The sequence below is a fragment of the Marmota marmota genome, unplaced genomic scaffold, assembly GCF_001458135.2.
Source record: "Marmota marmota marmota unplaced genomic scaffold, marMar, whole genome shotgun sequence".
NCBI lineage: Eukaryota > Metazoa > Chordata > Mammalia > Rodentia > Sciuridae > Marmota > Marmota marmota.
In genome coordinates this window covers 13,821,011-13,837,958 of record NW_026000168.1, presented here as the reverse complement: position 1 = coordinate 13,837,958, position 16,948 = coordinate 13,821,011, and the positions used below count along the sequence as shown (strand labels likewise).

Below are 16,948 nucleotides of genomic sequence, written 5' to 3'. Positions count from 1 at the left end.
TCCCCCATATCCCAGCTCCACATCCCAGGACCCCAGGGACCACGGGGGTCCCTGTCCTTCCCTCCACCCTCCAGCTGCACTCCTCTCTTTGGCACTTTTCATTGCCCCAAATACCTCCACTCTCTGCTTCTTATCACTGCACTTCTTGTCTATAATTGTCTTTTTTGCTCCTTGGCTTGTTTTTGTCAAACTCATTTTTCAAACTCAGATTAAACCCCAACACTTTCTGCAAGGCACCACCATTGGGCTTTGAGTTCTATGGCGGTTTTCCAAAGATCTCTTGGTGTCAACATCTCTCCTGTGTTGGAATGCTTGGAGTCAGGTCTTCACTGGATGTGTATCGCTGCACTAAAGGCCCAAAGGCCCACATTGAATAGCTGTGTGGCCTTGGGCTCATCTTTCACCTCCCAGTTTCACCTGTGAAAAATGGGGCTGGTCATCTTTCTGCAGCTTGTAGATTGGGCAGTTTCAGACTGTTGTCAGAGATCAAGAGGATGGTGGCATCTCTCTGTGACCCTCATGGTGCTGGTGCCTAATGGGCCCTGAATCTAGCAGATGCTGTGTGCACAGCTGCCTGTGGGCAGGAGATGGGGCAGTGGTTCCCCCACTGTTTGAGGCCCTCAGGGTGCCAGCAGTACCTCCTCAATATCCTTTATTCTTGACTGCACACTGAGTCTTCAGTACATTTGGCCCTCCATATCTGCAGGTTCTGCATCCCATGGATTCAACCAACTGAGGATAGAATTTTTTTTTCATTGCATCAATTCTGAACAGATTCTTTTTTGTCTCCATTCCCTAAACAATACAGCACAGTAGAACTACTGCTTACGTAGCATAGCACTGTATTAGGTGGTGTAAGAAATCAGTACACCGGAGGATGTGTGTAGGTTCTCTGCAAATACTAGGCCATTTTACATAGGGGACCTGAGAGAGTGTGGATTTTGATGTGGGAGGTGCCTGGAACCACCCTGCACAGATTATGAGGGATGACCCTAGTCAAAAGCATTAAATTCAAGCATTTGGGGCTGCCTGCTCTGGCCCCATTGCCACCGTAGGGCATCATGGGGGATCGGGAACATTTCAGAGTTGTTCTTTCTCTCAGGTTCTTGCCCATCCTTGGTGCTCCCTGGGTGCTGACTAAGCAAAGGAAGAGGAATGGATTGTGAATAAATGAGAGGAATTGATTTTGCCTACAAGGAGTGGAGAATCTGGGCAGAGAGATGGAGTAAAACATGTGAACTGTTGATATAACCCAAGATGGAGCCTAGTACTTGCAGACACGTGGCTTGCATGGGAGACATCGAGCAGGAACAGTGTGGAGAACAAGGGGTGAGACTTGTTCTCCACAGTGCTGGCCTCCTTGAAGCCTTCAGTGCCTGTTTCTTGTGTGAAGACATGGGAGGATGTGAGCAGACGTGTGAGAGACTGATTGAGAGAAGGAGTGTGGAAGAGAGGAAAAGAAGGACAGGATTCAGAAAACTGATGCCCCCAGGTGGGCCACAGTAATAAGAGATGAACTTGAGCTTGGTGCCTTTGGAAGGATAGGAATTAACCCATTATGTCCCATCTTGCCATTTATGGAGCACCTAAAAAACTTAAATTGAGCGACAGATATACCACCATGATAACTTTGAAATAAATATTCATTTTTTAAAAATATTTATTTCTTAGTTGTAGTTGCACAATACCTTTATTTTATTTATTTTTATGTGGTGCTGAGGATCAAACCCAGACCCTTGCACGAGCTAGGCAAATGCTTTACTGCTAAGCCACAACCCCAGCCCCTAAATATTAATTATTTTAGAGTTCCATTCTTCTGAGAAAGCTCATAGGTAAATGGTTAGTGAAGATATTAATATTGTCAATGACATTAACATTGTTATTAATAATAAATTATACAATAAATGGGCTCTATGTTATGATCTCCAAATCTGTTTTAATGCAGCTGTGTCACTTTCATTGAAATATTTTTAGAATTGAAAACTTGAGACTTAATGGGTTAAAGAAACAGAGGGGAAGAAAGGAAGAGAACAGGAATTCCAGTAGAGGCTCTCAGTGGAGCCAACTGATTACACACAGATGTGCTTTTGACTTCCTATTGCACTGCTTACCAGCCTGGCCAAGTGGGTTAAAACTTGTGTTGTCAAAACAGGGATGACAATGACAACTGGCTCTTCAGTGAGTGCTCAGGATAGATTTCACATTGTATTAAGTACTTTGATGTATTACTAAATGAGCACTCACATTTTACAGGTAAAGAAACGAGGGCACAGAGAAGTAAATGACTTATTAAAGGCCTTTGTAGCAGTCATCAATTGCTGCATAACAACCACCTCAAAATTTAGGGGCTTAAAGTAGCTGCCATTTTGTTTGCTTGTGATTCTGTGGGTTTGCAATTTGGGCTGAGCTAATTTCTGGCCAATTAAAAAAAAAAAAAAACCCAAAGTGAGCAGATCTTATAGGCAAGCACTTTTCAAGGTTCTGCTCAGGCCACATTTGTCAAATCACTTTGCCAAAGCACATCACATCCAAGCCTGGGGGCAAGGATAGAAAGTGAGCTCCTCCCTCCAAGGCAGTCACTGCACAGTGAGAAGGGCTGTACCTGCGGCAATGCCTGGAACTATTGGTTCCCCTTTGTGAACTGTCCACCATGGCCACCCAGTTGCTGTGTGTTCCCCTGCTGCCCCCTCATCATGCTTAATTGCTAGGGGCTTCTAGTTACCGTTTTGGTTCCACAAGTCTTTTTAGAGCCCTTTATTCCCCAGCCCAGCTTCATGACCATAGTAACAGGAATTGATGACGTAGAGAAAGAATGATCCGGTAAACCCCATTCTTTTCTTTTTTTAATGTTCTATAAAGGAGGAGGGGGTCTGTGAGGGGAACTTCTGGGCGTAATGGTGATGGAGATATGTGCTGATGGTCATCTACCTCCTTCCTGAAGAGAGGCTCATCTCTATCTGGGACCAGGAAGGATGCAGAGGAGACTGCAGGCCTGGGTATTTTGTTCCCTTATTCCTTCATGCATTCACTCAGCAAGCCTTCCCTCTGCCCAGGCCTCGTCACTCCTCACTGAAGCATGCTTGCACAGGTGTGTGTGCACATATACACTCACAGGCACATTAACACATATGCAGACACACTAGCACAAGCATGTGTGTAGGTACATACTCACATTTAAGCATTATACACTAGCACACATGCACACATTAGCACAATGTATGCACGTTACATGTGTGCATACCACACACACCCCTTCACCACATTTTTACCTGAAGTCCCATCAGTCTGACATATTATAGCTTTGGTCATATGTTGGCCTGGAAGGAAAAAAGGGCAGGCAATGAAACTGTGGGCCAGCAGCAGAACCAAGACAAAACAATAGACCATCAAAAAGCTTCACTCTGTTGTCATTGTTCAGCTAAAAATATGCTTAGGTTGTCAGTATGTTTCTAGATCATGAAATGCATCTGTTGTGTTATAACCAACTGGCACCCCAACACCCCCATTGCACCCCCACCTTTGTACTTGGTCACACTACTGCAGGCTGGGACAGAACTGCTCTACTCCAGACTGGGACAGAACTGCTGGGTCGCTCTACTCCCGGCACAGGGCTGCAGGAGGAGTCACTGTGATTTTGGTCAGGGCAGCGTGGAAAGGGCCCTATGAGTGTCCATACCCAGCAGCAGCTGGTGACAGGTAGACAGTGATTGGAGTAATGAGTGGGCTCTGCCTTTTACAGAGCCAAGGCTTGATTTGATTGTGCACTGGGCTTGGGGTATGAAATCCACTTGGACCTCCAGGAAAATCTGTGCAAAGGTGTCTTCACCTGATGTCTGCCCTCAGGGGTGGGGCAGCCGGAGACAGCCTCAGAATGAGAGGCCAGGAATTGGGATTGTTTTCACAGATCCTTCCCAGGCTGTCTGGGTATCCTTCTAGAATGACCTTCAGGCAAATCCCCATGGTTTTGACATAGCATTGGAACCCTCCATCACTTACTTAATATTTTTCTTTTAATTTCCCACACTCTCTCCCCATCCTAATTAATTAGTGAAAAAAGCAGCCGTGTGTATTGGAAAGAACACAGGTTTTAGTGGTAGATGGGCCTGGATTCAAGGCCCTGTCAGACAAAGCCTCAGAATCTGGCCCTTCCCTGGAATATGGGGGTATTTCCAACTCATCTATCTAGATTAGACTGAGGAGAGTGCATGCTACAGAGGTTGGCCTAGTGCCTAGCCAATATTAGTGGTTATCACTGTGTCTTTTATGAAAGAGTGAAGCATACATATTGTTCCTGTAAAGTTCTGAATCTTTCCTCTTTCCACAACCTCCTTTGCCACTGGCCCAACTGAGCCCCAAGTATGTTCTACCCTAGAAGGTGCCACAACTTCCTGCTTAACTTCCCAGCCTCCAAGCCTGCTGTGTTCTGCATGTTCCAGACTTGAGCTAGAGGACTTTCCTGTAAAAATAGTCTCCTTTTTTAAATTTAGAATTAGATCATACATGCCTGGAGAAAAAACAGCAACAAGAAAAACCCTAGCAGTAATTAAACAGTTCGAAAAGATGCCCTGCAAGAAGTTCATCTTCCAAGCCTGATTCTTACCTTCATATGCCTTCAGTTACTAAGTTACTTGTTAGCAGTATATTCTAGAAGTATTTTATCCATCCATCAGCAAGCATGTCTGGGCATCCCTCATGTGCCCATTTCACCTCTCACATGTGGTGCTCATCTTGAACTGGGAACTGGTCTAATGCTTTGTGTTCTCATTCATTTCATTCTCACCATAAGACTTTTCAGGAGGTGGTATTATTACATGCCATTTTAGTGATGATAAATCTGAGGCATAGAGAGGCCAGGTAGCACACATGGGGAGCAGCCGAGCCTGAGCCAGTCTGTGTGCGTAAGTACTTGCCTGAGCTACTTAAATAAATACATTAAATTATATAAATATTTGTTAACCACGGTTCTCCCTCAGTAATTCACAGAGGAGGATTGTTTCCAGAATTCCCTGCAGATACCAAAATCTGGAGATGTTCAGTTTCCTTGCATAAAGAGGCATATCTGCATAGAGCCTATGCACATCCTTGTCTATACTTTAATCTCTAGATTACTTACAATATCTATGCAATGTAAACACCATATCAGTAGTTGTTATGCTGCATTGTTTGGGAAATAATAAGAAAAAAAATCTGTACATGTTCAGTAGAGACACAATTTTTCTCCTAAAGTTCTCTACCCACAAGTTAGTTAAATTTGTGGAACCTGTGGATACTGAGGGCCAACCACACGTCCATATATTTCTTTGGGGAGAAAATAATATCTCACGTGAGCAAATGAAAGAATGTGGTATAAGTAGGAGGATGCAGTGAAACTCGAGTAGCATTGCCCAGTCTCACTGGTGCCTGAGGCATAGCTGTAAAGCAGCATTAAACAGGCAGGGTGCAGTGGCACATGCCTGTAATCCTAGCAGCTCGGGAGGCTGAGGCAGGAGGATCGCAAGTTCAAAGCTAGCCCCAGTTGCTTAGCGAGGCCCTAAGCAACTTAGTGAGACCCTGTCTCTAAATAAATATATATATAAAAAGGGCTGGGAATGTGGCTCAGTGGTTGAGTGCCCCTGGATTCAATCCTCAGTGCCAAAAAAAAGAGGCATTAAACACATGTCAGTACTGCCCTGAGTCTTTCCTCCTGAGGCACCAGAAGGATTCCAGGAAGATTGAAAGGGGGTTAATGATATATTGGTGATGTTGAAATCATCTTGCTTACACAAATAATTCCCTTCTCACATGCTGGGAAATCCTGACCTAGCACAACTTAGTTGAGCTCTGGTCCTTGATTTCCTCCACCGATGGGATGAAGGCATGGAGCTAGAGGAAGTCTGAGGCTCCTTTCAAGCCTCTGTCTTCATGTTGTTCCATCATAGTTTCATCATGGAATGGAACTGATCCTCAGAAGACCTGGAGATGAGGTCCCCTCTAGGTAACTCCTCACCTCTTTCAACTCTCCTGAGAAGACACTCATTCACTCAGAATACATTTATTGGTTGCCAGCTGTGTCCAGATAATGAGACACTGTCATAGTGTCTTAGTGGGGATTGTCATAGTCTGAAGGGCCAGGGAAGGTGGTGTGGGTGATGCACTTTCTTGGGCATCACAGAGGCAACAGAGGAGAGATGGCATTTGGGAAGCCACAGGGGAAACACAGAAGACATCAAAGAAAGGCCAGCCAGAGTATGGGACTCGAGGCTCTTGCTCAGCCAGTTGATGCTGTCCACCAGCCACTGCACTAAGCTTGACCAGCTTGGACTAGGCCTGTATCCATCTCACCATTGATTTATTTAATCCATCCACCCAAGCATTCATTCCTTCATTCAATTATAAATTAATACTTATTGGCTACTCATCTCTGTTTTAGTTTAGGAAGTATCATCATGAACATGAGGTCCTGGCCCTCAAGACTTGGTATTTTAGTTGGGAAAAGAGGGGCTGGAGGAGGAATTCAGTGCTTCCCTGCAACTAGCATGCCCTGGGCCCTGGGTTTGACTCCCAGCACTGTAAAAAAAAAAAAAAAAGAGGGAAAAAAAGAGGTCAAATTAGAATAGAATTCAGGCAATACACTTTATAAACCTGACAAGTAAATAAATTAAAGCAGACATAAAGTTCTACAGAGAACATAGGCCATGAAAGAGAAAATGAGCAGGTGATCAGACTGAAACTTTGAGATGTCTTCACATGCCTTGTCCTGGGGGTTCTCCTATACCCAGATGCTGGAGGTGAAAAGCTTACTGTGCTAGGGCCAGCTGAGCCCCTGGGGCAGGAGAGGCACACATGACTATGTCATTGAAAAGCTGTTCTCTATCAACTGACCCTTATCCTGCCCCCAGCATGTCTCTTTATTGATGCTGTCAACTTTTGGATTCCGTTTGCTTCCTTTTCATTTAAATTAGAGTTTTGAAGGACTGTACATCTGGGAAGATGCCAAAGGCAGTGTGGTTACCAGAAATGGCCATCCCTATGGGTCAAAGATGTGGCCTGCAGGTCTCAGTTCTGCCTGGCAGGCTGTGTGACTTTGGAGCACACACTTGGTATTTCTGAGCCCTTGGCTTCCTTCAGTAAGGGATTAATGCAACAAGATTTCTGGAGAGCCTTTGGGCTCTTATATTCCGAGAATCCATAAAACTGAACTGAGTCCAAGAATAGTGGTCTCTGCTTACATGTCCCTATGACACCCTTCCCTAGAACTGTTCAGGTGGAACCTTCCCAGAAGAGCCTGCAGGGCTGGGAAAGGCCCTCCCCAGGCAACAAGGGAACAGGTGCCTCTTCACAAACCTCTAGTTTCAGTGCCTCGGCCTTAGCTGAACACCCACATCCACTTCTGGCTCTTCCAAGCTCTGCACCCAGCTGCCACCAGCTAGTCACTTTCATAGTTTACAGGGCTCTTTTCTATCTACCCCCATCTGAACTTCACCAGGAAGGTACAGAAAGGAAAAGCCTGTCCACATCACCCAGTTTGAGTTGAGACTCAAAACCAGGTCTTCTGAATCCCTGTGAGCTAGAGGACCCATCCATTTCTATTTCCTGGTTGAGGAAAGGTTCCAGAAAGGCACAACAGCCCTGTGCCTAAAGGTCTTGGCTGTGGGGACGGCCACCTTGGCTTTGCAACATGTTGGCTTTGTGACCTCAAGAAGCTCACCTGAGCTATTTGAAGCCATGGTTTCCTCATCTGTAAGGCAGGGATCCCAGGGTCCTATTTCATAGGGCTTTTGTGGGAAATAAATTGAGCAGTATATGAGAAGTGCTTAGAACAAGTACTGACATGTAGTAGTAAGTGCTCAACAAACAGCTGCTGCTCTTATTGTTATCGTGCTGCCCCAGGGATTGTGGTAAGAACAGCTTGAATTGCTTCTCCAATAGAAGGAGATAATAGAAAGGTGTTTTTAAACTTTGAAGTAATAGATAAGTTTAAATATTGCTTAAAACATCCTGGATTGGCAAAATCAAGCAGACTCTTCTAGGCTATTGAGCTAAAGACTTTCCACACTGAACTCTTGTTCCAGGTACAGTCAGCCCTTCACATTCATGGGTTCTGTATCCATGGATTCAGCCAACAACAGATCAAAAATCTTCAGGAAAAAATTGCATCTAAGCTGATCACGTACAGACCTTTTTCTTATCATTATTCCCTAAACAACACAGTACAACAGCTATGTATATAGCATTTACATTGTATGAGGTAAGTAATCTAGAGATGATTTAAAGTACTTGGAAGGACATGCTTATATTTTATGCAAATACTCTGCTGTTTTATATAAGGGATTGAGTATTTGCAGACTTTGCTATCTGTGGGGGGTCCTGGAACCCATCCTCCATGAATACCAAGGGACATCTGTAATTCAATAAAGAAAATAAATAGCTATAGGATTCTGGTATAAATAAGCTCATCTCAGAGAGGCCCCCAAGTAGACTCTAGTGGCAGCTGTCTGACACATCACTCTGGGCAACTGAGTTCACTGTTTCCCTTGGGATCAGGAATCCATGAGATCACAGGGAGCTTGGCCCCAGAGTTCTCAGGCTGTGTTCACCACGCATGGGATTTCTGAAATGCATTTAGGAGTCTATCCTGGGAAGTTTGGTTTGTTGGAAAGTGGGACGAATACTCTGTGGATCAAGAAGAATAAAAGAAAACAAGGCAAAGGGAGAAAGAGAAAATGAGGTACAGGAAATATGGGAGGGGAGGGTGTCCAGCTGGGATGCCTCTAAGTCATTGGATAGGTACAAGCATGGATGATTGGGCAGGAAGAGCTAGATACAAATAGAAATGCTCTGTCTCTCTGAGAGCTACTCAACACAGATGATAGATTGTTGGTGAGATAATCAGACTCAGAAGCTGAAATAGAAAAAGCGGATGAGGCAGGAAGCATTGAACTCAGGAAGGGTGGGTCCAGAAATGAACAGCAGCAGCAATGTGATGAGGAAGTGAAGAAATCAGGGGTGTCTGTGAATGTGGAGGGGCAGAGGAGGGCATACAGGAAGGGGAATAGGCTGTACAGGCGTTCCCAATTCTTAGGGGTGTTTTCTTTACTTGAAAGATGGTACAGATAACTTTCCTATGAGCCTGCAGTCCTTCCTTTTGGCCACTAGAGGTCGAGAGCACATTGATACTACAAGCTTCTGGCCCACCCAATTGTTTGAAAATGAGCCCTTGAAACAACTGGTGGTTCAACGTGGAAATCAGCAGAAGGGGGTTTTAGGACCCTTATTACAACTGCAAGCGAACCAAAATGAGTAGAATGCAGACAACAACGCATTCCATCAAGTTCTTGAAGAAAAGTTGGCTGTATTTTTTTAGGCATTTATTGTTTTATAAGTTTTGGGGGGGGCTGGGGGTGGTAAGACATTCAGGATTAAGGAAGGAGAGAGAAACATAGTAGAGAATAATTTTTTTTCCCACATTATCTAAGGTTCTCCAGAGTTTGTAACATTTTTCTGAAGTCAATTGAAAGTTCAATGTTCTTAAACTGCCAGCTCAAATCAGGGATGGTGGTGATGATGGTGCTGGTGATGATGCAGAGGTCACAGCTGGTGGGGCTGGAAAGGATGACTGAGGAAAGGTCAAGCTTGCCCTATCACTTCTGAGAACCCGAAAGGCTCGGGGACTGTGGTTACCTTTTTCAGTTTCCTCTTTCCGAGCCTGGTCTGACCCAGTAGGAGTGTGATGATGTTGACAATGGTGATAACAGTAATAGTGATGGTCACAAAGCAGCTGCTATTGATGAAAATCAGAATCATTTCCAGTCCTTAGAAAGTTTGTGCAAAAGTAAAGAATGGCAAACACTCGGTGTGTCACGGGAAGAAGTGGGCACAGATGTGGTGCAGAACTTGAGGTGGGGCTGGGAGCAGGAGGGGGGACCATGTTGGGCCGTGACAGACTGTTGGTGTTTCCAATTTGTGCATCCCCAGGTCATGAAAACCTACCACATGTACCATGCGGAGAGCATTAGTGCAGAAAGCAAGCTAAAGGAAGCTGAGAAGCAGGAGGAGAAGCAGTTTAACAAGTCAGGAGATCTCAGCATGAACCTCCTTCGGCACGAGGACCGGCCCCAGCGTCGCAGCTCTGTGAAGAAGATTGAGAAGATGAAGGAGAAGGTGAGTGGGGCCTCAGGCTGGGAGAGACGGGGATCAGGACATGACAAGTAGGGCTGTGTGCTCAGCTAAGAGCTGACAGCCTTGGCTCTGCCTTGTTCCTCTGCACCCTGGGGTGAGGGCAGAAGGGTGCTGTAGCACCTGCTCTCTTGGAGGTCAGTGTCGTGGAGGAGGCAGGCTGGCCAGGCCTCTGCCAGCTCTTTTAAAGCTCAGATGGTGCCATAGTCAACAGGCAGCAGAGGTGCTGAGCTGACTAGAGAGGTGAACTGGGGTGGCGGGATTCATGTTCAGCAAGCACATACCCAGGATGGGAATCAGCAGGCATTAGTGGAAGGCATGCTTGGTCCAGAGGCCAGCTGTTGGCTAGGACCAGAGTGCAGAGTTGAGTGGGACTCAGTGTGTCCCAACAAGAAAGAGCAGCCCTGGCTACTAGGCAGCACCTGGGACCCTGGTGAAGGGCCTTTTGTGAAATTGCCATTGCCAAGCCAAAGCCCAGAGTTTTAGGATCACCATACATCAGCTCTGAAATAGTCTTTAGAGTTTTGCAAATGCCACATTTATAGCACCCCTGAACCTCAATGTTCAGACCTGACAGGGATGGCCCAAAGCTTTGTCTCTCATGTCAGCTCTCATCCATTGCTCATGGCTGCCCAGATCACTATGTGGAGGGTTGCAAAGCCCTCTCCAGGCTTTGTTAGAAGTGGTGCTGTGATCATTCGGTGACATCAAACATAGCCAGGGAAGTTCGAAGGCAGTATACACGCTGTTCTTCTCATTCTAAACTAAGTGACTTCTAAGGTTCCTTTCTTCTGGAAAGGATATTCTTGCTTATGATATTATGATATTCTTGCTGAATTCGCCACATTCTTTCATTCTATGCTACCATGAAATCTTCACAGAGCTCTATCTGTCACACATTGCACCAGATGTTTATCTGGGCTTCTGAGTCTAATTCTACGAGTATAGAGTCCCTTAACTCTAAAAATTGTAGGCAATTGAGTGGGAACAAAACACAACTGGACTTGGATAAGCTATATATAGGTGGTCAATAAGTACATAAACAGATGTTCAGCATCAGTAATGATTAAGGAAATGCAAATCAAAATCATAATGGAATACTGCTTCATAGCCACTTGAATGGATAGAATGAAAAAGCAGGCAATGAGAAGTATTGGTGAGGATGTGGAGACTGGGATCTTTACATGTTGCTGGAGGGAATGTAACATGTTATATCACTTTGGAAAACAACCTTGAAGCTCCTAAAAATGTAAAACAGAGACCAAATAACCATGTGATTCAACTGTTCCACACTTAGGTGTCTACCCAAGAGAACTTAAAACATTTTATGCAGCTGGGTGTATGATGCACACATGTAATCCCAGCAACTCAGGAGGCTATGGCAGTATCATTGTAAATTCATGGGCAGCCTCAGCAACTTAGTGAGACCCTATTTCAAAATAAAAACAATAAGCCGGGCATGGTGGCATATACCTATAATCCCAGTGGCTCAGGAGGCTGAGGCAGGAGGATTGCAAGTTCAAGGCCAGCCTCAACAATTTAGTGAGACTCTGTCTCAAAATAAAAATAATAAAAAAGAGCTGAGGATGTGGCTCAGAGGTAAAGTGCTTCTAGGTGCAATCCCTAGTACCAAAATAAACAACAACAACAAAAAACATGTCCATGTAAAAATATATTCATGACTGTTCACAGATGCATTATTCATGATAGCCTCAAAATGGAAACAACTCAAATGTTCATAAATGGATGAGTAAAATGTGCTCTGTCCATAAAATGGAATGTTATTCAGCCATAAAAGGGATGTAAGCACTGACATATGCCCAACATAGGTGAACCTAGAAAACATGCTAAGTGAAAACATGCTAACAGTTATGAAAACCACATATTGTACAATTTAATTTGTATGAAATGTCCAGAGAGATAGAAAGTCAACTGTTGGTTTTCAGGGGCTGAGGAAGAGGAGAATGAGGAGTGGCTGCTAATATGTGCAGTTTCTTTTTAGGGGATAAAAATGTTCTAAAATTTAGGTGGTAGTGATGGTTGTACAACTCCATGAATGTAGTAAAAATAAATTAAAATAACCAGTCATGAATTATAGGACTATAACATAGAGGGAAACGTACAGGTATAGACAGAGGATTAACTGGGGTTTTGGAGACTCTTTTCTAGTTCAGAGCGTATGCTGAGTAGTTGGCTCTTGGACAAGTGGCTTCTCCCATTCTCATTTCCTCACCTATAAATAAAAGAGTTCAACCAGATGCCTTTATGATCATCTCCAAGTATAAAAGTTCATGAGTCCACAAAGGGCTAAAAATGGTCTCAGATTCATAGTGGGCCACAGGAAATGGGTCAGGAATATCAAAGCTTTCCCTGAGGGTCAGGAACATGGCCAACACAGGATATAAATGTCAAGAGGAGTGTGCTGGGTGTTCTCAGACTAAGAGGACCTCGGAGAAGAGTCAGGGAAGGTCTCTGGAAAAAAAATCAAAAGACTGGCTGGGCGTGGTAGTGCACACTGTAATCCCAGTGACTTTGGAGGCTTAGGTGGGAGAATTATAAGTTCAAGGTCAGTCTTGGCAACTTAGTGAGGCCCTTAGCAACTTACAGACCCTGTCTCAAAATAGAAATAAAAGGGCTTGGAGTGGCTCTGTGGTAGAGTGTCCCTGGGTTTAATCCCCACTACCAAAAAATTAAAAAAAGACTGCCAATGGGGCTTCTCTACTAAAAAGCTACAAATCGAATCAGAATAAGGAAGGTTTGAGAATGTCTAGGTGAGAGAGGAAAACCCCTGTTTCTTTCAGGAGACTTGTTGTTTTACCCTACCCTGGGACTCATCAGTCTGAAAGGGGCAAGTATATCTTTCTACCCTACTTACTCCTTGCTCTTCCCTGCCAGGCGGCCCAGAACAGAAGCAGCTCCCGGAAGCAGTCACGAGCAGCTTGGGAAGCCACTGGAGGGTGCTGAGTAGGGGTCTTATTTATAACCCACCCTGATACCACCCAAAGGCAGCTAGGTGTCACATAGTGTCACTGGCTGCTGGTGCCATGTGAAGTGATCTCGATGCAGGCTCTGAACCTTACTCCCTGGCATGGAGGTAGCCTATAGATGTGGGCTTGGCCCTGACATCTACTCTTTTCTTCTTCCAGAGGCAGGCAAAGTATTCTGAGAACAAGCTGAAATGCACAAAGGCCCGGAACGACTACCTGCTGAACCTGGCAGCCACCAACGCAGCTATAAGCAAATACTACATCCATGATGTCTCTGATCTGATTGATGTGAGCATCCTGGGGAGCATGGAACTGATGGGGCCACACCAAGGCTGGTGCATCTCATCAGCTGAAGGAGGGACTTGGTCCTTAGCTGAGGCTGATGTGCAGGGTGGCCAGGTTTTTGAGTGTTGCTTGGAGGGGGAGGGCACTGGGTGTGGCCTGGGCTGTGTGTGACACCCCAGGATTTCTACTTCATGGATGAGGCGAGCCTCTGATGACCCTCTAAGCATGGCTTGGGCAGTCATGAGTGCATTCAACCCCCGCTTCCCAGGCATGCTGCTATGCCCAGGTCCTTTGCTGGGTGTGGGGTTAGGGGGTAGACATTCACAGTTGGTGCCCTTGGGAATCTCAGTGTAGTAAAGAAGATGTTAATATATTCAGTGCCCCTAAGTCCAATCAACCAGGCACACGTGGAAGGAGATAGTGAATCAGACAGTGGCGTAGATTAGCTCCTGGTGATGTTGTTGTGGGAGACATCAGGCAGCCTAAGCAGATGCAGAGGGCACACAGATCTGCAATGCCAGTTGAAGGACCACAGGCTTGAGGAAGGACACTGTGAGCAGCAGCATCAGGAGGGCTTCTGGGCCATCTGTGTTGGAGCCCAGACTGTTCCTTTCCTCTCCACCTTCCTGTACAGCTGGGCTCTGGAGATGCCCAGTAAAGGCTCAGTACTGATCACAGAATCCTTTTCCTGTGGACTTGGTGTGTCCTGTGAGGAAGTCAGTGGGTCTTTGCTTTTCCCTTGGCTGCAGAGGGGACCCATTATCACCATCCTAAGGGAAGGGGGACACTCAGCTTTCTAAATGGCTTAAGACCAGACCTTCCCTCTTTTCTGCCTTTCAATTTTCCTTTTGGCTCTTTCGCCTTTTTTTTTTTTTTTAATATTTTTTAGTTGTTGATGGAACTTTATTTATTTGTATGTGGTGCTGAGAATCGAACCCAATGCCTCACACATGCTAGGCAAGCACAGTACCACTGAGCCACAACCCCAGCCCCATCTTTCGCCTTTTTCATTCATTCATTTACCAAATATTTATTCAGCACCTCCTGTGGTCTAGGATGTGAGGTGCTGCAGTAGGCCAAAGCCAGCGGGTCTTCCTACACAGGACACATTAATAAGTAGTTGCAGGGGTCACAGTAAGAGATGCAGGGAAACCTGGGTCCCTGCAGTGGGGACACTGACACAAACTCCTAAGTGTGGAGGACATCAGGAAGGCTTTCTGGAGGAAGCTGAATCTGGAGGGAAGAGTATTTCATGCAGAGGAGACACATGCACGAAAATCTAGAGATGAGAAGGAATGTGGTGAATTTGGGGAGCTGAGAGAAGCGCTGCTATGGTGCAAATCTCAACCCCCAACATCCTCTGCGAGCTTTGGAGTGGTTTGTGTGCAAAGTGCTGTGGAATGGGAGGTGATTGTAAGTCACCGTCCCAGCTGTCATCTGCACCCTCTGTCCTTGCCTCTTCCCAAGTGCTGTGATTTGGGCTTTCATGCCAGCCTGGCCCGCACCTTCCGGACATACCTCTCAGCTGAGTACAACTTGGAGACCTCACGCCATGAAGGGCTGGATGTGATCGAGAATGCCGTGGACAGTCTGGACTCCCGGAGCGACAAGCACACCGTCATGGACATGTGCAACCAGGTCTTCTGCCCTCCGCTCAAGTTCGAGTTCCAGCCCCACATGGGGGATGAGGTAGGTTTCCCCTGGAGGCCAGGCTTGAGGCTGTCTCAGCGTTTTCTGTTGCAAAATACACGAGACCATGAAATTTAGAAAGAACAAAGATTTATTTAGCTCCTGGTTCTGGAGGCTGGGAAGTCCAAGAATGTGGCGAATGGCATCTGCTCAGCATCTGGTGAGGCCCTTCTTGCTGCATAATAACATGGCCCAGGACACCATGTGGTGAGACAGAGCAAATGCACTAGCCCATGTCCATCTCCTCCTCTTTTTAAAAAAACCACTAATGCCATCCTGGGTTCCCCACCTTCATGACCTCATCTAACCCTAGTTACCTCTCAAAGGCCCCATTAACAAATACTATAAAGATATGATTTTTTTTTTTTTTAGAGAGAGTGAGAGAGAGAGAATTTTAATATTTATTTTTTAGTTTTCAGCGGACACAACATCTTTGTTTGTATGTGGTGCTGAGGATCGAACCCGGGCCGCACGCATGCCAGGCGAGCGCGCTACAGCTTGAGCCAAAACCCCAGCCCTATAAAGATATGATTTTTGAGGGTTAAGTTCCCAACACATGAATTTTGGGGGGACTCACTGGAACCATAGGCTGCTTCTATTCTCTCCCATCCTTCTGGAACCTTGGCAGGAGGAGAAAAGCCCTGGTTGCGTATGCACAATGTGTATCTCAGAGCCTGGAGTCAACTTCTTGGTCATGAGCTTTTCTAGAAGAGGAATTTATCACTGATAACCTTCATCTAGCTGGCTCAAGTCCCTACCTGCAGAATTACAGGACTTAGCTTACCTCAGAATTCCTCCCAGGTATATCTAGAAGACCCCTGGGATTCCTGGTGTGTATAGAAACGGTCTTCTTGTTCCTCCCTCCAAAGCCCTTGGATCATGTACTGCTGACCTCATCACAGCCTCCTATAGCCGCCTTGGCCAGGTTCTGCCCTACTGATCTTGTGAACCCTGGTACACTAGATAGCTGAGTTCTCTTCAGTGCTTATGCTATTCAGATTCTTTTTTTTTAAATTGGTTTTGGGGCTTCAAGTAAGGGGCATTTAGCCACTGAGCCTCATCCCCAGCCCATTTTTGTATTTTATTTAGAGACAGGGTCTTGCTAAGTTGTTGAGGCTGGCTTTGAATTCACCATCTTCCTGCCTCAGCCTCCTGAGCTTCTGGGATTATAGGCGTGCACCATTGCACCCGGCCTTCAGATTCTTGCTACAGTCTGAAATAAAGAAAAGAAAAAAAGAAGGAGAGTAAAGGAACTTGTCACTGTCCCCAATGCAACATTTCTAGGACCCAGGTTACACAAATCCTTGATGCAAATGGCTCCCTGAGTTTTTCTGTGTCATTCCCTCCTTTTGGAATTGGAATTGGGGTGGAGACCCAGACCAATGTGGTATCAGAATCAGCCAGTCTCTGAATTCAGGTGGGAGCTCAGCTGAGCCATCTGAGAGCACCTAGGGAGGGACAAGGAGGCAGATGGAAAATGGCATTTACTGTGCCCTGTAGAAGGCTCCGCCCACTCCCTTCATTTGCAAAGTAGAGGCCCTTTGTGTGCTCTTGCTGTTCCTGATGCACCTGTCTGCCCTCATGTCTGGCCCCTCACCTTGACCTGAAAATCCTGGTCTCATTGCTAGCACTGTGAAGTTCAGGTTGCATAGTTACTAATAAATAACTAACTTTGTCAACAGACCTTGTCAACAATCCCTTATGATCTTAGCTGCATCCTAGAAGGGGTGAGATACTAAAGCAAACTAGGTAGCCCAGCCCACAGGTAGTAATAGAGCCCCAGATGGGAAGGTACATGGAGAATGGTGGAGTTGTCTTACAATATTCATAGG

At 45.6% G+C, this 16,948-nt stretch overlaps 1 protein-coding gene across 6 annotated transcripts in view; it reads left to right on the top strand.

The window, feature by feature from the left end:
- Positions 1-16,948, top strand: part of Srgap3 (SLIT-ROBO Rho GTPase activating protein 3) — a 247,907-nt gene that overhangs the window by 171,979 nt on the left and 58,980 nt on the right. For all 6 annotated transcript variants that reach the window (XR_007341984.1, XM_048787059.1, XM_048787058.1 and 3 more), the window contains exons 5-7: positions 9,955-10,140; positions 13,302-13,430; positions 14,895-15,116. Coding sequence is in view for 5 of the 6 variants with exons in the window: in XM_048787059.1 (XP_048643016.1) it covers positions 9,955-10,140; positions 13,302-13,430; positions 14,895-15,116 (537 nt within the window). In the remaining variant the exon portion in view is untranslated. The remainder of the gene's footprint in view (positions 1-9,954; positions 10,141-13,301; positions 13,431-14,894; positions 15,117-16,948) is intronic.